Source organism: Hypanus sabinus, chromosome 8, assembly GCF_030144855.1.
Source record: "Hypanus sabinus isolate sHypSab1 chromosome 8, sHypSab1.hap1, whole genome shotgun sequence".
Lineage (NCBI taxonomy): Eukaryota > Metazoa > Chordata > Chondrichthyes > Myliobatiformes > Dasyatidae > Hypanus > Hypanus sabinus.
Window position 1 is genome coordinate 144,882,435 of NC_082713.1, and position 23,032 is coordinate 144,905,466.

The 23,032-nt window shown below is 38.5% G+C and overlaps 2 protein-coding genes across 2 annotated transcripts in view; one reads left to right on the top strand and one right to left on the bottom strand.

Moving 5' to 3' along the window:
- Positions 1 to 322: 322 nt before the first annotated feature.
- The window catches only part of LOC132398533 (uncharacterized), a 64,408-nt gene continuing 41,698 nt past the window's right edge, over positions 323 to 23,032 (top strand). The window contains exon 1 of the mRNA XM_059978144.1: positions 323 to 418. The gene's annotated coding sequence lies outside the window, so the exon portion shown is untranslated. The remainder of the gene's footprint in view (positions 419 to 23,032) is intronic.
- nrip2 (nuclear receptor interacting protein 2) overlaps positions 9,377 to 23,032 on the bottom strand; it is a 38,673-nt gene continuing 25,017 nt past the window's right edge. Inside the window, exons 4-6 of the mRNA XM_059978150.1 lie at positions 22,205 to 22,344; positions 16,796 to 16,848; positions 9,377 to 13,823 (exon numbers count right to left, since the gene is read on the bottom strand). Of these exons, the coding sequence (XP_059834133.1) occupies positions 13,716 to 13,823; positions 16,796 to 16,848; positions 22,205 to 22,344 (301 nt within the window). The 3' untranslated portion in view covers positions 9,377 to 13,715. The remainder of the gene's footprint in view (positions 13,824 to 16,795; positions 16,849 to 22,204; positions 22,345 to 23,032) is intronic.

Here is a 23,032-nt window from a genome sequence, read left to right on the forward strand (position 1 = left end):
AACTTTCAACTCATTATTCACAGTTTTATATTCTACACTTATTCTATTGATACACAATAAATTTAGGAGATTTTTTTTGCTGGAATTAAAATGATTGTCACTGTTGTATTTCAGTAATTACATTTGACAATTAATTTTCAACTCTATCATGAGGGGGTGGCAAGGGAAAAGAGAATATTTAGGCATAGTCTTCAGTTGTGCTTGAAGCACTTCAGTGCTATACCTTACAAAAGATCCCTTGTCAGTTCTCATAAATAATTCTCATCATTTTAAGAGAAAAACCTGTAATGTTAAAATAGTTCTTTATTTTCCTAAATGATAGATTTTGACAATGGGAATCCAGCTTTTGTGGTAGAATTAAAGGGCTACTGCAGCTAAAGCTCCATTCAGCGGACAGATGGACCAATTTCCAGACCTGGTCAGTATCATTAATTTGTTACACTCTTGTCAGTGTTAAAAGCAATACTGGTGCCTTCATTCCGATTTACGTATGCCATTGAATACAACCATTGTTTAGAAACTGGTGGCCAGCATCTTCAGCAGAATCCTGGAGGTTTAATGTTCTTTTAAGATTAACACAATAAAACAACTAAAAGGCTCATCCGTTTTGAAGGTTGAGGAAAAGGGCTATTGTTTTTAAAACAATAATTTCAAATGATCTTTTATGTTCTTCAATGTGATCTTTTACTATTAGTTGTCTTCTTCCCATCCTGAATATTCATATTCATTCTTGCTGTTTTTCCAGTATTTGACTGACATTGGTGTCTGCATTTGTGTCTGGATATTAAGTAGCTGTAAGCCAGTAAACCAGAGGAGTATTGTAGAGGAATTCAATCATGTCTTCAATATGTTACCAAATATGTATCTTATTGCAAAGGTGGCAATTGTAATCAGGAGTGATAATGTTTACATTCCAGCCCAGGGATATTGAAACCAACTATACGGTTTGCAGCTAAAATCAACCAACGGAATTAAGATTGAACCTTCGTAAAGTGAGTCATTGGACAGTAGAGGCAAGAAAGTATTACAGTACCAAGGGGGCTGTTCAGCTCATCAAGTCCATGCTGATTTTTATAGAGTAATCCCGGCACTTATTTTTCCTCACGATCGTTTCAAATTTTTCACTTTCAGGTATTTATCAAATTCCTATTTGAAAGCAAATTTTGGCTCAGAATTCACTATCCTTTCCTAAATTTTAACTATTTGCATTGTAAAGAAATATTTCCAGACATTACCTCTGATCTTTCACCAATCAGCTTAGAGACTATTTTTGAACCATTTATCTCCTACCTATGTTTATTCACCCAGATTGCATAAATCTGTCAAATTTATGCCTCTGTCAAAAGTCATCTCAGCCACTCTGTCTCCAGGAAAACAATTTCAGATATTGTAGTCAATCTACATAACGTAAAACCCATGTTCAGTGCAATTTTCTAACAAATATTTTCAGTAAGCTCTGCAAGCCTTTCACACTTTCTAAAATTTAATGATGATAGAGAAGAATGATTGGTTTAACAGGTAGTTTATAATAAAGAACAAATTTGTCTGTTGGACTGGCAATTTTATTGACTGGCGCTGCTGCACTTCCAGAAACAAGCCATGCATGAAGAGAAGTGACTTTATATCCTTATAAACATGAGAATGCTGGAAATTCAAAGCAACACACACAAAATGCTGGAGGGACTCAGCAGGTCAGGCAGTGGCTATGGAGATGAATAAATTCTCAACGTTTGTTGATCCTAAGCTACTTATTGTCTGTCACTTTAGATCTTCTTCCAATTCCCATTGTGACTTCTTTCTCTTTGGCATTCTATGTTCCTATAAAGCTCAGGTCATCCTTTGGCATGACATATGAAGAAATATTGATAACCAGAAAAGGGCCAGACATCCAAATTTGATAATAAACCTTCAACAAATGACAAAACAGAGAAAAATGGGCAATTAAAGCATCAAAGAAGTTTGAAAACATCAAGGAAAGTGAGAAATCACTGCCGGCTAATAGCATCTTACTCACTGCCGCTGAAGGAAGGTGTCTGTGTGTGACGGCCCCCCCTCTGTCTCTGTCTCTCTCTCTCTTGCTCTCTCAAGTTCTGAGTTTGTGGATTGGATTATAGTTCCTGGTTGCTTCTTTCTCTGTTTCTATTTTGCTAATTTTTGATGATTTTGAATTGGGGCAACCTGCAGATAATCATCACTGAGCTGTATTGAATATGGACTCTTTCAATTTTGTGTTTTAGTTTCTGTGTTTTCACTCGTTCTTTCTCGTTGCTGTTTCCACGATTTAGTTTTGCGCGTGGGGGGAGCTTTGATGTTCTTGTTGCCATTTGCGCAAATTGTTTTGTGCATGTGGTGGTGGGGGGGGGGGAGGTTGTTGCCATTTGCGTAATTTGGGTTTTGCTTTGATGGGGTTCCGTGGTTTTCTTTGCTTCGTGGCTGTCTGTGGGGTAGACAAATCTCAGGGTTGTACACTGCATACATACTTTGATAATAAATGTACTCTGAATCCTTTGAGACATGGTTGCAAAGTGACCACAGTTCAAAGTTAAACATTCTGGAATCTTTAACTTTTAGAAATATCCTTGACCGTAATAAAAGAGCATGCGATAAAGGCAATAGAGGGAAAGGACCACAGCTTGGAAAGTAAAGATGTATCATCAGTTTGAGGGTCCTAAAAAGCAGAAAGCATTGAAATGATTGCCTATGGCCCCCTCTCTTAAGCAGTTTTACTAAAATGGGTTAAGTTTGAATAATTAGAAGCATAGGAATAATACAGTAACAATGGTGAACTTTAATCTACATAAAAACTGTGAAAGTTTAATTCATAAACTATATGAAATGATTTTCTAGATCAATATGTTGAGGAAACAATAAACCAACTAGCTATTTCACTTATTGTGGGAAAGGGTTAATTCATCACTAAGTAGTTAAAAGGTCTTTTCATGAAGATGATTATATAATGCCTGACTATTATTGAGTGAGTGAAAATTTGTTCAATTTGATATCGGGGTCTCAAATCTAAACAGACTGTAATTAGGCATAGGGACTGCAGATGTTATAATACGGTGCAAAGCAAGCGGCTGGGAGAACTTACGCAGCATCTGAGGAGGCAGAGGTCAAACATATCAGGTCAAGATCCTGCATCAGGACCCTTGATGAGCGTGAATTGACTGTAGTAGATTGCAAAACCATATTGAAAGATACTGTATGATAGTAGACAAGGAAAGACTTAATATTTAAAGAATTACTACATAGTTTATAACATGTATAATCTCCCCTTAAGACATAGACACCCAAGAGGATAAGTGTAGGTGCAAAGAGAAGATTAGATGAAAAGACTTACTACATTTATCAAGAAAATGTGGGCTTGAAAATTGGAAAAAAGTACAACAAAAGAGGACTAAGTAATGGATTAAGAAATGGGAGTGTAGATTAAGAGAGTGATATAGTAGGACATGTCAGTGCAGAGTGTGAATATCTTCTATATATATAAAAGAAAATTGGCAAAAGTTAGTGAAACCTTAATGTGGAATTAGGAAATAGCAGAGAAAATAAATACAGTGGATTCCAGTTAATTAGGACACATTGGGACCAGTACATTTTAGTCCAATTGAGTGGCTGCCCCAATTAGCTGAAGTTTCAGGGAAATGGTTAAAAAGATATAGAAAAGACAAACTACCAAACTACAGAGCAAATTAGAACACTATCAGTTCAACTAATGTTTTCTAAAACTGCATTAGTTCTGAATAGTTATCAATGGAGGATTCCACTTTCTTTTGATTGACTGTAAATAAGCAAAATCAGCGTAGACTCCTAGTGCTGATAATGGATGGCCTTCATTCAATGCTTTAGACAATTGCATCCTCCAAATCTTCATTTTCATTGTAGCATTCAAGACGATTGTCTATACCTTCAAATTCTTTGTAGTTCCTGAGTTGTTGAAGTAATGAAATTATGTCATATTCGCTCCCAGCCATTTCACTCCAAGCCTAAATGCTTGAAACCGCAGTTCTGAATTGTCTTACTGCTTATTTCTCGGCAACTATCTGTGACAAAAATCACTACTTTTTGAACACAAGGGCACACGACTGGCACTATTTTAAAAACTGTTTGCTCTAAGCACGATGTAGTGTCTGAAGGCCGCATAATGCATGGGTCAGATGCCAGTTCGGCAACAGTGTTCTGCAGCACGTAAGCGGCATGGTGTTCCAACTGAGCAAAGGGAATGCTGGCCATTTTCTTGATTAGTTTTTGTTCTTTAAGAATTGTCCCAAATATGTGGCTGCCCCAATTAACCGATGGCCAAATTAACCGGAATTCACAGTGTTATGCATCTGTGGTCATGGAAGAAGGCACAGAAAATCTCCCTGAAATAATGACAAACACAAGCCAACCCTGAGTGAAGAGTTGAAAGCAATGAGCATTATTTAAAAAAAACTGAAATAAATTAATGTTTCTGAAAGATGATAAGTGTAGAGGAGCTCGTGAGTTCCATTCCAAGATTTTGGACACTGATCGCCGTTCTCAAAAATGGTGAGGATGCAGCTTCAGTAGCTGATTCCCAGAGCCAGCATCACAGATGCTTTCTGGTTGCTATTTGTGTGTTCTCCCTACAACCAGGGAAGTTTTCCCAAGGTGTTCTGGAAGAGGTGGGGGCGGGGAGACTGATAAAAATATGGGGAAGAATGAAAATGCGATTAATAAAGATTCGTGCTTGATGATCTGTGCAGCCTGAGTGGGCCAAAAGGATTGTCTCCAGTCTATGTGACTGGCAGAAAATTGGATAGGTTGTAGAAGAGTTCATAGAGAGTAAACAATAGCAGAGGTAATTCGACTATTTGAAAATGGGAAAAATAATACAGTACAATTATCTTGACCTGTGTAGCAGGGAAAGTGCTCAAATCTGATATTGAGGAAGTGTAACTCATGAGAAATAATAATCAGATCAGGCTGAGTCACTAAGGATTCATGAAATAGAAAATCATGTTCAATAATGTATTAAGGTATTTTGTTTCTACAATTAAAATTGATAAATAGAACCAGTGGATCTATGGTAGTGATTTGGATTTAAAGAAGGCTTACCAGGTTATTAAGTAACATAGAGAACATTAAACTCTACAGTTATGTAATGACAGATTGAATATTGGCTAAAATGGCATCAAAGGGTATGGAGTGGAAGCAGGGGAGTGGGGATGACTGATGAAATGGATTGGCCCATGATTGATTGGTGGAGCAGACTCGATGGGCCGAATAGCCTACTTCTGCTCCTATATCTTATGGTCTTATGGTCTAAGAGTGCAAGTTATTTTTGGACTGTGAAATTGTAAGCTTTTTGGTGTCATAAAGAACACGTTTGGGCCAGTCTATTCACAGTCTATGTCAATGCTGTGGATGAATGGATTGTGTAATATACCCAGGTTTGCTCATGATACAAAACTAGATGTGACTGTAGGTTTTGATGAGGAAACTTAAAGGCTTTGGGGATATAGGCCAGCTTTGTGAATGGGTAATGACTTGGCATATGGAATATCATTTGCAAAGGTTGTAAAGTCGTCCATTATGGTAGTAACAGAATATTTTGTAAATGACGGGTGTATGAAAGGTATTGAGTGTTCAATAGAACCTGGGTGCCCTTGTACACGGTTTTCTGAAAGTTAACAATCAGATTGAGCAAACAATTTGGAAAGCAAACCTTACCAGAGGGTGTAAGTACAAGAATGAAGACATCTGCTTGAAATAGATAGGGCCGAAGTGAGATTACACCTACAATATTAGTTCAGTTTCTCTCGTTAGGAAGGATGTTCCAGTGATTGAGGAAGTGCAGTGAAGATGCACTGAGTTGATTCTTGGGTTTGATGGAGTTGGGCGTGTGGTGATCATATGGAGATTAAGTAGACGAGACTGATTAGGAGCACGAAAGTTATCTTGTTAAAATAAAAAAAAACTTTCAGTTCTTTAAAGCTGAGATGCACAGTTTATGTTTACTGTGAATACAAAAAGTGAAGTTCATAATACAAAGTAAGAATTTGACTATGCCAAAGAGATACATGAGAAAAAACACAAACATGAGAAAATCTACAGAAGCTCCAAGTCTAGATGAAGGTTCTCAGCCCAAAATGTCGACTGTTTACTCTGCCTGGCCTGCTGGAGGTCTCCAGCATTGTGTGTGTGTGTTGCTTCAGATGAGAAGCAATTTCTGTAGAGTAGTGAATCTTAAGAATTTTGTCGATCTCTATCCTGAATATACTTATCAACTGTGGATCCTTATTTGACATGTATATTCCGGAGAGCAGTTACAGGTTTTTAAGTATTCGGGGAATCACTGGAAATGGATTAGTGTCGTAAAGTCTCATTGAGGCAAAATATCCATTATGGTCTTATTAAATAGTGGAGCTGGTCAGTGGACTATTGCCTCCTCTTTCACCTATTTACTACAAACTTCTGCTCCATATATTTCAGTCTTTTATTTTGTATTCCCAACACTCAGTTTTTTCCTTTTCCCCTCTTTTCAGCTTTCATTTACGTTCTTCTATTTACATCTCCTGTGGGTGTACCTACACCTCAGAGACTGCAACAGTTCAAGAAGGCAGCTCATCACCACCTTCTCCAGGGCAACTAGGGATGGGCAATAAATGCTGGCTTAGCTGGTGATGCCCACATCCCATAAATGAGTCCTCCAGATAATATGACCCTCTTTCAGGCAGCATCACCACCACTTGGATCATTCAATCTTTCCTTTCCTTATCTCTAACCTTTTGTACGTCTTCTTCTAGTAGTTACCTGCCTTTTCTTTCTCTCTCTCTCTCTCTCACACACACATACATGCACACAGATATACATATTGTTTTTTTTCTAACTTTCCGAGGACTAATGAAAAATTATTAATCTGAAATGTTAATTCTGTTTCTCTGCCAGCCTGATGAACTTTTCTGGCCTTTTCTGTTCTTAGATTTTGCTGTAGATCTTTACTCATTTTGGAATTCTGTGGCCCTAAAAGGGTTTTGAATATTAATTCAGTGCTGTTACCCTAGGACAGGGGTCGGCAACGTTTACCACTGAAAGAGCCAATATGGACCCATTTCCCACAGAAAAGAAAACACTGGGAGCCACAAAATGAAATAACACTGCATACAACGGGTTTTTTTTGCCTTTATGCTATGTATAAACAAACTATAATGTGTTGCATTTATGAAATTGATGAACTCCTGCAGAGAAAACGAAATTACATTTCTGCATGCAACAAAAACATTTTGAACTCCGAAAAAAAGACGTTGGGTTGAAGTTTACTCCATAAGTAGCCTACCTTGGATCGAAGAATTAAAAGAAAGCACGCACTGGCGGGTGTCAGGCATTGGCAGTGGTGATGTATATTAATAGCGATAAAAAAACACATTGTAGCGGTGTAGCGCTACACGCAGCGCTAAAATAAAGACACTGCAGTCAAAGGTAACTTTATTTGAACTAAACAGCCTTGCTTTAAAGCCTCCCTCAACCCGTCCCCGTGGGCGCGGATGCTCCAAAAGACACGTACTCACAAACCCCCGTAGGCTATCTCCCTTAGTCGGAACGGTGGCTAATTGTGAGCCGGTTCGGATGTGCCAGGAAACGGTGTCTCCGCAAAGTTTTCATATTGTACAAGATCACCATAATCTTCAAATTTCGAATTACATTTCAAAAGCTAACAAACCACGGGGAGCCGCATCACAGAGATCAAAGAGCCGCATGTGGCTCTGGAGCCGCAGGTTGCCGACCTCTGCCCTAGGATTTATCTTGTTGGTCTTTAGCATTTATCCTGCTTACATTTTTAAAATTTGTTTTCCTCCTCTTTATTTTGAGTGGCTAACACCCATGTTCCTTTGTGACTTACTGAGTTCCCTGCATAAAACCAGCATACAGGTATATCTTATCAATATATTGAAAGGTGTTATTGCTGTAGTCTAAAATGTTGATTCATTAAACAGACAGATTAATAGTTTCTTTCTGTAAATGTTCACCCTCAGCTTGATTTCCTGTATTCCCTGCCACAGTTGATCCAATAAGTGCAAGTATAGGAAACAGTCTCACCAAAAGGAGACCAAGTAAACATACACAGAGTACCTTTATATGTTTGTATGTGTCTGCAATTTACTCCATACCCAGCTCTCATTCTGTTAAGCAAAAGCATAGACAGTCAGTCTGGGTGTCTCTCCAGAGCAGCTGGTTGCTAAGGAGTATTGGCAGAGAATCAGCAAAAATTTGCAGAAAAGAAAATCAAACAATTTAAAATGTAATGAATATGAAAAGTATAACTTGAAATTTAATTGGATGGTAACGTGCAACTTCTGTAGTAAATTTGGGTAAAAGTGGCAAAGGAATTGCAACTTTATGAGCAATATTGGGCTCTCATCAGAATGCGCAGTTTGCTTACTGGTGCCGGAGAGAATATCCAACTGAGCTAGTCCTTCTGTCGTGAATTGCTGCTTGCTCGTTGATTTTGCATATTACTGGCGGTAAGACGGTATTACTCTTTGCTTTTGTATTACATTTTGCATAGTTAGGCGTCCTGATAGCTAATTTCACAGACTGTATGTCATTCATTCCTCTCTCCATTGTACTTTAGCTTTTGCAGCAGCACTGACACCAAAAATCACCCACACTGTTGCTTGCCTTTTGTATTAATACAAAAGAAGAAATTACATGTTCCAGTATGAGATCAGACTTTGCTGTAAATTGATCCAATTGATTTAACAATTGCTACAGAGATAATGCTGAAAATTTTTGAATATAATTTTGAAAAGCGACCCCCTTCATATGTATATCTTATCTTTCTGGTACATCTGATCTTCGGCTGTGGTGCTGAAATTACCATTGAACTCAGCAGTAGAATAATGACATACTGAGAGAAGAGGGGGTGGATGCTCTTTACATCAAAGCTCTCAGCTTTACGTCTGGCATAACAGACGTGAACAGATCACTGAACCATCGGCCCAGTAAGCCTGTAAGAATAGGTTTACTTTCTTTAATAGTTTTCTACGATTTTGTTCATTAGTATTCTAAAGTGCTTTTAGTTTAGTTTTTCATAATGCTTTAATTAATAGTTAAACATTTTAAAAAGAACAATACTCTTTGAGGGTGGCAATGCAGGATCAGGGCCTTCGAAGAATGCCTGCCCCTTTGCCTCACGTGATGCTCCTCAGATGCTGAGGGTCGTCTTGTCTGGTATTCTGCTTCCAGAAATACTGTCTGGGCATGTGGGAATCACACATGTCCGCAGAGACTGGATCCAGTAAGTTCTGACTCAGTGTGCCCACTGCTCTTGGATATCTATCATGAATTAATTCCTTTGTATATTTATGTGTATTTATTTAAAAACACAAGGCCAGTTACACTCTGCTGTTTGACAATGCCAGTTTATTTTAACAACATGGTGCACACCAGCATAGCAAGGCAACATACAATACTGGGTAAGAAGACCGTGCTCGTGAAGTGTAAGTAATTGATGTGTTTGTTGTGCTGAACTGTCCACACTGGACAAATAAAACATGCATTTGGGCATTCAGGAACAAATTACACTGTTCTTGTACAGTACCATCAGAGCCAAAACATAAAGTAACTAGCTTTATCACCAAAGTAACCTGGCAAGAACGTAGATGTCATATGTTACAAATAATTCTGATTTTTACTACCTCAATGCTTGGTAATCATAGAACAAATCCATTGCAAAGTAGAGGAGATCTTACATTTAATTTTTCTCTCAACAGTTCAGAAGCATTCTTTTCATTCCAGATTTTTTTTATTCCACACTTCTTTTATGATATATAAATCAATGACAATAAAATTGGGAATTGCATTGATTTCATGTATAATTTTGAAGCAAAGTACTGTTATTTAAATAATTTCAATGGTGAATGTCTAGTTGAGTTACTGGTGGGCTGATAATGATTACTGTGATACCTCACTGAGATTCAGAATGGAATGCTGAATTGGGGTCGAACAAAATACAAACATATAGGAACACTGCACTACTTATTGGGGGTAAACAAACCTTGAACATTTGCCCTCTTGAACGAGATGCGTTATAAATATGTACATGAATGAATAGAATGTTTGGGCTATTAGCCCATTGCCTTTATTTCCCTTTGAATATTTAATGTTCCTCATACCATGTTTGATTGTGTTAATAATAAACTTTAAATTTCTGGTTCCTATGAACAGTAACACACATTGTCACCAAATTATCATGCTACAGGGTAACTGGGCAAAGTTGGTATTGTTAAGTTACTCCTCTTTAATTTCTAAATACATCACTGGCAGGAGAAGAAGTCAAATCCAGGCACATTATATAAAGGAATGGAGGGCAATCAACAACATAGTCTCCTTCTAGTAATTAAACTAACCATGCCAGGTTTCAATAGCATACTGCTCAGAAACAGTGGCAAAATGAATCATATTTTTTAATTAAGTGGTATTCTTTCAACAATATTTCCAATATGGAAAGGGATTTTCTAGATTGCCTTTAATTTTTTTTTCAAAAAAATATTGCTCAGTGAACAGATTGCGAATGGCCCTTGAAGCTATGAACCCGACCTCACTGTTCCTCTTCTGCAAGACTTATTTATTTTTACTGTAATTTATAGTGATTTCTGTGTCTGGCACTGCTGCCACAACACAGCATATTTCACAATATACCTGATTCAAAAACGACAAGAAAGTGAAAAGGCCCAAAAGATTTTGAACTTTTAAATTTCTGAATAAAATGAAATATGCTGATGTACAGAGATGTGGAAAATGTTTCACCATCGTGACATAGGAAAACACCAATGGCACTTAGTGAATATTAGTTATCTATTGGTCTTCATCTGTACCTATTACAATACTGACCAAAGGAGAGAGCGCAGGACAAATCCTGCATCATTGCAATATATATTGAGACTGCTGAAGTAGGTTAACGTGATTTTCAAAAGAATGTTGAAAGAAAAGTACAAATAAGGATCTAGATTTTAGCTAAATGCAGAAAAACTTTGGCTTTCAGTTTTAATCAACTAATACTCATATGCGCTGCTCTTGGGCCTGGACATTCATTATGATTGATGTGTCTCTATATAATTTTTGCATTATACAATTGTGATTTTGTTTTGCAGAAGAGGAGCTTGGTTTGGCATAATTCAACAGGGTTAATTCATAAATATATCTGAATTTGACTTAGAAAACTTTTTCACATTTCCTTATGAGATTGGTTGAAGAACTCGTCCACCTTTAAAACTACCAATGAGTAACGAACCTTATTCTGGACTTGATAATTTTGATGATCGAAGATACACAGGCAGGTACAAAGTCTACGCTTTGCGATGGGAAGGGGGTGAAAAGAAACTGATTTGTATTTTGATAAGAGAAACGCAGGTGAAGTGGTCAGCATTGAACAAGGCATTTTAGTTGATTCAAGATGGGCTGAGGATTGTTTTGTTTCTGTACTAGAGTATAGTACGAGTCCTCAAGCTCTCATAAATTGGCAAGTACAAAGAGCCCTTTCCACTGTTACCCCCACCACAAATCCAAAAATCCAGCTCCAAGTGATTACTGCTGTAAATGGCCTGCCAAGAGAGTAACATTCAGCCCACAGATGAGGCTTAGGCAGAAATGGACTTTCATATTTCCCGTGATGGTTAATTTATTGAAATTTACTGACTTACCTATATGGCTTCTCTTTAGGTCATTCACTAATATGAAGTTCCTGTGCTTCTCTTATGTTCCTTATAGTTTATTATATTTCCAAATTCTGTACCATATACACATTTGGAAATGGAGTGTCTACACCCAAGCCCATGCTATTAAATAAAACAGATGTCCTAATATTGTGCTCTGGGGCTCTACACACTTCCCTCCATTCTGAAAACAAATTTTCATCACTTTATATTTCCTCTTTATGCTATCCATGCTGCTAAAGCCCTCTTTATTCTGTGGCCTTCAAACTTGAAGACAAAATAGCACCTCATCAAAAACTGTTAGAAAATCCCCATATACATATCAGTGACTTTTCTCTAATTGATTCTCTGTTACTTCATCAAAAAACTTAACATTTTAATAAAGACACATTTACCTTTAACAAATACAGGCCAACTTTATCCACCGTTAATCATACTTGAATGTGACCCTTTATTTTTCTAGAACTTTCACTGCCAACAAGGTCAAAATGATTGGCGTTCATCTTTTTCAAACTAGTGTTTAACATTTATAATTTTCTAATCTTAACTGAAGTTCCCACAGCTTTAGTGCATTACAACATTATATGCCCTATATTTAAACCTGAAAAATTCAGCACTTATTAGGCTGCTTATCAAAAATTACATTTGTAAAATGTGAGCTTTTAACTATTGGACCAGTTACAGCATTCTTTTATCTTAATTCACATATTTAAGTAGCAAAAGAATTATTTTTGAGAGTAAGATCCAGGTATTTAAAATGACTCATAGAGGCCAAATTCAATGACTGCTGTACATGGGATTTGGAAATAAGACAAGGTAAAAATAAAATTAGCAGAAAGAAAACAATAGAGCTGGAATTGGAATTCAAAGGCAAAAAATATGATTGCTGTCTTGGTCCACCAGAATTTTAAACTAGAATGGAGAAAGAGTCAGTTCACTGAAATACCACATAATATTAGCAAGCAGAGGAGATTCGCTGAAAGGAATCAGAGGACAGGGGTTAAGGGTGAAGGGGGAAAAGTTTAAAGGAAACATTGGGGGGGGGTCTTCACACAGAGAGTGGTGGGAGTGTGGAATGTGCTGCCAGATGAAGTGGTAAATGTGGGCTCATTTTTAACATTTAAGAAAAACTTGGACAGGTACATGGATGAGAGGTGTATGGAGGGATATGGTCCAGGTGCAGGTCATTGGGACTAGGCAGAAAAATGGTTCAGCACAGCCAAGAAGGGCCAAAAGGCCTGTTTCTGTGCTGTAATGTTCTATGGTTCTATGGAAGTTTGTCTGAAGTTGATTGCCATTTATGAATTATTGATCAAGATAAAAACATTTTGTCTCTTGGCCTCACACTAAAGAGGACATTAGTGTAACTTACAATTTTGACAGATCAGATTTATGTAAAGCTTTCTTATAATATGGTGCTCTGACTATTGCTAACTTGCTTTAAGTGGAATGATTTACAGGAATTAGTTAGTATTTTTAAAATTAAAGTTCTTTGATGTAAATCAGTACAGGTTAAAAATATTACCGATAGTTCAAAATCTTATTCAGATTTGCTGTTGTCTATTTCTCCTGTAGGAGTTTTCCCATCGGGACCTTTCTGCTTCCGGCATCATCATCTCAAATATCCTCTAATTTTTGGCACCCAAACCAACAAAAGCAGCTACAAGAGGAAGTAATCTTTCACACTTCCCACTGCTAGAATTTAATTTTAGTTAATCATTACAAAAATTATTTTATTAAAAGTAAATTATTTTTAATACCAGAGTGCTCAAGCCTGGGAGCAGCAATAAAGATGACAAAGTGACAGATCTTTTATTTTAATGCCAAAACAAAATTAGGGTGGAACAGGGTTTTGGTGATTTAGGAGAGACAAGATGTTACATTGTTGTCCTCTCTCTCATCCATGCCAGATTACTTCTGCAGTAAGGTAAACCAAAGTCAAAGCACAGGGAGAGGAAGAGGGATGGAGTGAAACTTCATGATGTTAGCTAATTATTTGAGCTTTCTGTTTAATATACCAAAATATTGTAACTTTTCTCACTCTTTCTCTTCTTCACTTTCTTGCTCTTCTGCTTCAGTTATGAATTGTAGTTGTGTTTCTGAATTTCTTAGCAACAGCGCTCGCCTCTCCAAGTCAATCACACACTGTAGGTAACAAAAAACATGTCAGTCCATGGTCTCCTCTACTGCCACAATGAGGCCACACGCAGGTTGGAGGAACAACACCTTATATTCCTTCTGTGTAGCCCCCAATCTGATGGCATGAACTTTTGATTTCTCAAACTTCTAGTAATTGAAGTCCCCCCCCCCCCAAATCATTCCCCATTCCCATTTTCCTCTCTCACATTATCTCCTTACCCGCCCATCACCTCCCTCTGGTGCTCCTCCCCTTCCCTTTCTTCCATGGCCTTCTGTCCTCTCCTATCAGATCTCCCCTTCTCCAGCCCTTTTCACCAATCAATTTCCTAGGTCTTTACTTCACCCCTCCCCCTCCTGGTTTTGCCTATCACCTACCACCTTGTACTTCTTCCTTCCATCCTCCCATCTTCCTGCTCTGACTTCTCATCTTTTTTCTCCAGTCCTGATGAAGGGTTGACTGTTTACTCCTTTCCATAGATGCTGCCTGGCCTGCTGAATTCCTCCAGCAGTTTCTGTGTGTTGTAGCAAATAACATTGTTTTGCTTTTGGCAGTGGTAAATGATAAGAATAGTGTAAATGCATACATTATCTGCTGACAGTAAAATTAAGCTCATGTTTTAGAAGGTTGAGTCGAGAAAAACATGAACAGCATCTTGCATTATGTGCCTACATTGTAAAATATCCCAAGGTGTTTCACCAAAGTGGAAAATAATGAACTGTAGGAGAATGAAATACAAAAGCAGCTGTAGCTTGTTGAAAGATTAATTTGATGAAGTTTTGAAGAACTAATAAATGGGAAGGTGGAATGGCTTGTAGATACTATTTCAGAACGTGCACTAAGATGGCTATCAATTCTCCAGATGACGTTGGAAAACGTTGATGAAGAGAAAAGCAAGAGTGGAGAAATGGAAGATACATTCTGGTTAGGAAGGCTGCAGCAAAGGGAAAATATAGAACCATGTCAGAACATGTAAATGAAGACAAATATTACAAACTTAAGATTTGGGGATTGATGTCAATATAAGTTGGTGAGAATTATCACAAGCAAGAGAAAATCTGCAGATGCTGGAAATCCAAAGAATACACACAAACTACTGGAGGAAGTCAGCACGCAGGCAGCATCTACGGAAAGAAGTACAGTTGGCATTTCGGGCTGAGATCCTTCCAACCTGATGGCATGAACAACGACCTCTCGAACCTCTGGCAATGCTAGATGAACAGAATTTAGTGTAAGGTGGGCAGATGCGCAAGTGTTATACATGTTGCTTCTGTTGTCAAGGTCCGAGCCGAGTTACAGTCATAGGCACACATACGAGAGGGCACAGGCACTAGGGAAACTTACAGCATCCTTACAATAGATTATGAATTAATTACTAGGATTTCTGAAATGTTGGAGGGGAATTAATCACAAAAAATGCCACATTACTTCCCTGTCTAACTGATCAGCAAAACATAAAAGATTTATGGAACTGTCAAATGTAGGATCATTGTCCAGTGTTGCATCAAATATAAGAGGGCACTGCTTTGAGGTGAAAGAGGGAAAGTTCAAAGGAGATTTACAGGGCAGGTTTATTTTAACCGCAGAATGATAGGTGCCTCAAATGCACTGCCAAGGGAGGTGGTAGAAACAGATCAAATAGCAATGTTTGACAAGCATTTAGACGGGTACATGAACAGGCAGGTAATGAGCTAGGGAACACATGTGGATGGCTGGGATTAGTCTGAAACAGCAGCAAGTTCGACACACATATTCCAGGCTGAAGGGCCTGTTCCGGTGCTGAATTGTTCTGTTTCCTTATTAATACCGGAAAAACTATAGCAACTGATCACGTTTCGTTTGTTGTTTACGTGATCTAGACTTGTGCGTTTTGGCAGTTATACTAATCGTAGAAACAAAAGTGATCAACTAATACACAAAAAAAATGGGTTGGAGGTTCCTAAAGATACAAGGCATAATATAAATTGTTTCGGAGACACAGACCAGGGTACCAGCCATTTTGAGGAATGCAAAATGAGCAAGGGCAAAGAGGATATTAAACTGACCACCCATTATACACCACAGAATATTTTTGTTTTTCATTTCTATTGTTTTCAATATTAATGAAAATGCAGAGAAAATGTACAGCTGATCATTTTACACTCTTGCTCAAAATCAAAACAACTCACAATGTTTTGGAAGTGCTTAGTCAACTTTTGACATTTTCTTGTATGGGGATATATGAGGCTAATCCTCCTCTGCACAACATTCCGCATTGCTCTGAACTATCGCAACCCTGACCCATATTTACAGATCAGTGCCAATCCTTACGAATTATTGGAAGAATACCCATCAGCTGAAAAGATCTCACTGATAAAACAGACAGAAATTTTGCTAGGCAGCAGTCAGGCTCATGAATTCGTGACCAGGTTTTGTAATCTTATCTTAAGCAGGCCCCATTTTAATGTGGAAAAGAGCTCCTTGCTGAAATTGAATAAATAGACAGGTGGGGAACACTTGAACCTATGCAAATTTGAACATTAGGCTCCAGCTGTTGTCAACTTGTTCACTGAAGCCCATGAGAGGGCCTTTTACTTAATATCTGTAATACAACTGCCCGCAACTTTACAACACCACCATCAATAATAAAGACTCACTTTATAATAAAGGAGGCAAGGCATCCCAGATTTTTGTATTGTATGCCTCTGTTAGTCTCATGAGACCATGGATTTGCACCTTGGAAAGTTTCTAGGGTGCAAGCCTAGGCAAGGTTGTATGGATGCATGCTGCAAGTCTCCCCTCTCCACGCCACCGATGTTGTCCAAGAGAAGGGCATTAGAACAATACAGCTTGGCACTGGTGTCGTCGCAGAGCAATGTGTGGTTAAGTGCCTTGCTCAAGGCTTGAACTAGCGACCTTCGGATCACTAGATGAACACCTTAACCACTTTGGCCATGTGCCAACACATCCCAGATTTGTAGGATTGTCTAAGAAGACTTACTTTGAGAGACAGTAGAGTTTGAAGGCCGAGGGATAGCTCACATATCTCGTCATCTATTAAACAAAATAGACAACATTACATATCTTGACAACAGCACAAGATTCAGATCATTTAATGTCTTTCCAGGTTATGAATTTTCAGAGAAGCACAATATTTCATGTTACTCAGGCAAAGGTTTTGGGTTGAGACTGTGCATCAGGCCTGTGGTATAGAGGGGAGATTGCCAGTATACAGATGTGAGAGGGAGGTGTGTGGCAGGTGCCGGCAGGTGATATGTTGAGATGATATGCAGATATGTTGCTTGTCTTTTAGATTGAGAAAACTCCCTAACTGATATCTACAGTAGTCCAAAATCCAGAATTTGTCTCCAGTATGAAACATAATAACATAGAAAACCTACGGCACAATACAGGCCCTTTGGCCCACAAAGTTGTTCCAAACATGTCTTAGAAATTACTAGGCTTACCCATAACCCTCTATTTTTCTAAGCTCCATGTACCTATCCAAAAGTCTCTTAAAAGACCCTATCTTATCTGCCTCCACCACCGTTGCCAGCAGCCCATTCCATGCACTCACCACTCTCTGAGTGAAAAACTTACCCCGGACATCTCCTCTGTACCTACTCCCCAGCACCTTAAACCTGTGTCCTCTTGTGGCAACCATTTCAGCCTTCGGAAAAAGCCTCTGACTATCCACATGATCAATGCCTCTTATCATCTTGTACACCTCTATCAGGTCTCCTCTCATCCTCTGTCGCTCCAAGACGAAATGGCCATGTTCACTTAACCTCTTTTCATAAGGCATGCTCCCCAATATGCTTCTCAGCCTCAGCTGTCTGGAAAAAATGACAATTCTTGGTTTGTCACAAAATAACCTGGAGAATTGTATGCAGTTTTAGTCTCCTTACCGAAGAAGGATGTACTTGTCTTTGAGGGAGTAGGATTGTGGGATTCTCATATGAGGACAAATTAAATCAGAATCAGGTTTATTATCAGTGGCATGTGTTGTGAAACTTGTTAACTTAGCGGCAGCAGTTCAATGCAATACCCGATAATATAGAAAGAAGAAAAAGATAAATAAATCAGTTAAGTAAATATATATGTATATTGAATAGATTAAAATAGTGCAAAACAGAAATAATATATTTAAAGATGTGAGGTAATGTCCATGATTGATTAGTCCTAGTGTTTAGAGGCTAATTGAAACTCACAAAATTTCTGACAAGATTATCAGATTGATTTCGGAAAAGATATTTTCCTTGTCTGATGACCTTTGCTTCTCGACTGGGGTAAGGAATCAGAGGTCACATTCTTAAATAAGGGCAAGACATTTAGGACTGAGGTGCAGAGGCATTTCCTCAGTCAGAGCTGGAACCTGGAGAATTCCCCCTCACAGAAGGCTGTGAAGGTCAAGTCACTGACTTATTATCAGATGGATAGAAAAATTTCTAGACATTAAAGGCAACAAGTGGAGTAGGGATGTAGCAGAGATGGAGGATCAGCCATGGCTATATTGAACTATGGAGCACGCCTGAAATGCTGCAGAGTCCAGTCCTGCCTCCTATTTTGTATTCCTGAGTTTTAATTATATGTTTTCCCTGAAATCCACTGCCTAAAAGATCAATAATCAACAGCACTCTGAAAGCTTGCCATTTATTCTGCACACTACTCACAATCATGTCTGAACCTTTCTTGCATCTTCAATTAGTTTTCTGTATTCCACAGTAGAGATTTGTCTATGTCTATCAGATTTCTTGGTGGATGGCATGAGCCAAAAGCTTCAGAAATATCACCAAAAGTCAGCAGGGGGAGGAGAAATAGAAAGGTACCTCATCCAAGAACTTAGCAACCTTGACATTACAGGAACAAAAGACATTAATCAAGCTTCTCTGATGAGAAAAGTCCATAAGGTTAAATGCTGTGAGATCTTGCAGCAGATTCCTAGAATGGGCTGAAATTGACACAACAATGACATTAGAGAAAGAGAGATCTGACCACACTGTACTGGAAACCCTGGAACTGAAGATTGGTATCTTTATGGGAATTTTGTTTTAATGCCACACAAAGTAGAACAAGAATTGCTGAACTCCTAAAATGAAAACACTGATATGGGTCTTATTGTTAAAATCAACTGATAAGATTTTATTAAATCCAATTTTCCTGAGAAATACTAAGCAGCTCCACAACATACTGAAAATTCATTGTGTCTGAATTTCAAAAATTGCATAAAGATTTGATCAGGACAGATTGTTTTCATTTAATAGAATCATCTGACATAAAATCCCCCTTGTAAACAATGGTGGTTTTCTTCTCAATCTACAATCTGTTACTATTCTCACCACCTCACTGCTTGCTTTAACATGACAACAGTTCTTGTTCCAACATTCTGTTTTTTTCCATGTGGAGCTTGTAACAAAAAGAGCAATTGTGATAGAAAGCTTTGAGAATTGAATCACATTGTTTGGAAGAAACAAGGACATTCTCAGATCCTCATAAATTTTAGGGGTAAACCCTCCTGCCCAATAAAAAGTGTTGGAAAGTGTATGGTCATGCACTTTGGTAGAAGAAATAAATAGGCAGACTATTATTTAGATGGGGAGAGAACTCAAAATGCAGAGATACAAAGGAACTTGGGAGTCCTTGTGCAGGATACCCTAAAGGTTAACCTCCAGGTTGAGTCAGTGGTGAAGAAGACGAATGCAATGTTGGCAGTTATTTCTGGAGGTATAGAATACATAAGGGTGGGGATGTAATATTGAGGCTCTATAAGGCACTTGTGAGCCACACTTGGAGTTTTGTGTGCAGTTTTGGGCTCCTTATTTTAGAAAGGATATACTGACATTGGAGAGGGTTCAGAGAAGCTTCACGAGAATGATTCCAGGAATGAAAGGGTTACCATATGAGGAACATCTGACAGCTCTTGGGCTGTATTCCCTGGATTTCAGGAGAATTGGGGGGGGGATCTCATAGAAACATTCTGAATGTTAAAAGGCCTGAATAGATTAGATATGGCTAAGTTATTTCCCATGGTAGGGGAGTCTAGGACAAGAGGGCACGAATTCAGGATTGAAGGACATCCTTTTAGAACAGAGATGCAGGAAATTACTTTAGTCAGAGGGTGGTAAATCTGTGGAATTTGTTACCAACAGTGGCTGTGGAGCCCAAGTCATTGGGTGCATTTAAGGCAGAGATAGATAGGTTATTGATTAGCCAAGGCATCAAAGGGTTTGGCGAGAAGGCAGGGCAGTGGATGACTGGAAGAACTGGATCAGCCCATGATTGAATGGCGGAGCAGACTCAATGGGCTGAATGGCCTACTTCTGCTCCTATATCTTCTGGTCTTATGGTCTAAAATCTGTGGCTGTCCAGATTGTGTACTTGGATGATCTGCTCAAATGCAATCAAATGCTTTCTCTCATCTGTAACAGCATTAAGGTAGAGCCAGAAATCCTTAGGGAGGCATTTTATAAGTAAAAATATTAATTAAATTATTAAAGGACAAAGAAAAGCAGCTAGGCACAGTGTATAGTATGGTTGGAGACAAGTCTAATATCAAGAATGACTCAGTAGGATCACTACTAACCAAACTGGTTGAGTTCTGAAGGACGTAGCTAATACTTTGGGTTGAGAACAGATGATGAGAGAACACACACAAATGATAAACCTACTTAGTTTCTTTCTCACCTCTCTGGGTAGGCCTTCAGAGTCTTACCCTTAAGTCAAATAACCAATCCTGGTTAAAAGGCATCCAGAAAATTCAACCAGGTGGACCACTCAACATTCTTAAAAAATGACGTGCACCCTAGCAAAGCCACAAATAAGACTACATGTCAACTAAACAGTGAAAACAGTCTACAACAAACTCTGCTAATTATCTGATAACTAACAAATTAGATCAGAGATATGCAGGCCTGTTACAACCAGTTGTCAATGATGGGGAATAATTAAAATCAACCAACAGATAGAAGATGATCCAGAAAGATCTCAGTTTGGCCAGTAGATGAATGCTGAAGAGAATGACGTGGCACTAGCAATCACCTTTAGATAGAGGTGCCAAGTGAATGGTCCAGCACAGCCTCCTGGGGACCTGCATCATCAATGAAGGCAGTCTTTAAGCAGTTAAACACTCTGGCCACAGGAAAGGTCATGGGATCAAATTGTAGTGCTGGCAGGTGATAGGTGGAACCTGATTGTAATGTTCAAAACTGGTGCTTCAGAACTAACTATCTAAAATACCCCAGTACAGTTACAACACTGGCATCTACCTAGCCTAGTAGAAACTTGCCCAGCTGAGGCTGGTTGCATCGATCAGCTCAACCCCAAACTATCACTAAGATTTCTTCAGCCTATGTAGATGAAGTACTTCAGATGCACCATCAGCAATCCTTTCTTCATGACAGGGTCAGAAATGGGGATATTCTTTAATGATTGTACTTGCTTACATCTTAGTATATTGTATCATAGCGAGAGAAGGACACTCTGTGAATTAGTCTGTAAGATGCCTGTATCTACAACGGTGGTACTTTAAAAAATACTTTAAAATGCCAATACATCCAAGATAGAGTGTAAAATTGTAATGACAAATAAGGTCAACAACAAACAGCTTCCAGCCTTTAGGATAAAAGGCAGGGAATAATGGGATTAGGAAAATTGGAAGGTAGTTTAATTTGGAAAGTTTGGCAGAGAAACTAAAAGAGTGAATGCCAGAAGGTGGACTTGGCACAGTGACTGACTTTGTCAATTTCTGCACATAATACAATAGCACTAAACAATGTGGCTACTGAGTGGTGAAGAAGACAGTTGGTACATCAATCTTTATTGATTAGGGCATTGGGTACAAGAGCCTTTGTACTCCTTTTGTACATGGAATGCTATGTTACAACTGTACAGGATATTGGCGAAGCCCCACTGTGTGCAGTAATGGTTGCTTAGCTATAGAAAAGATGTCATTAAACTAGAATGGGTGCAAAAAGATCTACAAGGATGTTACCAGGATTGAAGGGCTTGAGTCACAAATAGAAACTGCATATTCTGGGCTTTTTTTCCCCTGTAATGTAGGTGGCTGAGGCTTGGCCCATGAAAGAGGTATATAAAAATCATGAGGGCCATAGAAATGTTTTCGCAATTTGAATATATAGGGTTCATTGAACACAGGTCTTTAAAGACAAAATACTCTGCAGATGCTGGGGTCAAAGCAGCATGCACAACATGCTAGAGGAACTCAGCAGGTTGGGCAGCATCCATGGAAATGAACAGCAAACGTTTTGGGCCGAGACGAAGGGTCTCCGCCCAAAACCTTGACTGTTCGTTTCCACAGATGCTGTCCGACCTGCTGAGTTCCACCAGTGTGTTATGCAGATCTTTAAAGAATTTTGTGCAATTCATGGAAAAAGTGCTGTGATGTTCTTACCTACTACCAAAGCAGGACATTCAACTTTCTCTTTCCCCAACATGATTTCTAACTTCTCCACTCGTTCCATTGTGTTTGAACTTTGGGTAGATCTGGGGAGCTCAGAGTCTTCACTCTCTGCCACAGGTAATTCCTCAAAACTAAAGAAAATAGAAAGACTTACATTTGTACATTGTCTTTCACAAACTCATGAATTTTTATTGTGGTTTATACCTTATAAAGCAATTTTTGGAGCAGAAGCATTTGGAATGTAGAAATGTGCAGGGTGGTAGACTGTCAGGCAGTGGCCAAATAATCTGTCCTTGTAAAGTTGAGTGAAAAAGAAATATTGACAGAACACAGGAGATGACTTTCCTGACACATTCATATAACACTTTTTACTTCTACCTGAGAGCAGAGGAAGCCACCGTTTGATATCCTGTCTGAAAATGAGCACTCGTGATAGTTAACCACACCTTCAGCACTGACCTAGGTTTTCATTAGTAGGACTTGAAATCAGAACCTCGTAACAAAGAAGGTGTACTACCAAAAGAAAATACCCATCGCACAGTAGATTCCGTACTGTAGCTAAATTCATCTTACAGTTAATTTATATTATACCATGAAAATGATACCTATTTAATGAGCTGTTACTATCATGAGCTATTTGCAGTTTCATATATGATACGCAAAATGAATCCTGAGGAAGTGTCATGTCTTCATCTATTAGAATTTTGAGTATTGCTTTTCCATCCCTTGTGTTTCTTGGCTTTCACTAAGAGTTCTGCACTATTTTTTCTTGTAAAATGAGTAAATAACGTAAAGGCTGAGATTTCAGGGAAGTGTGAT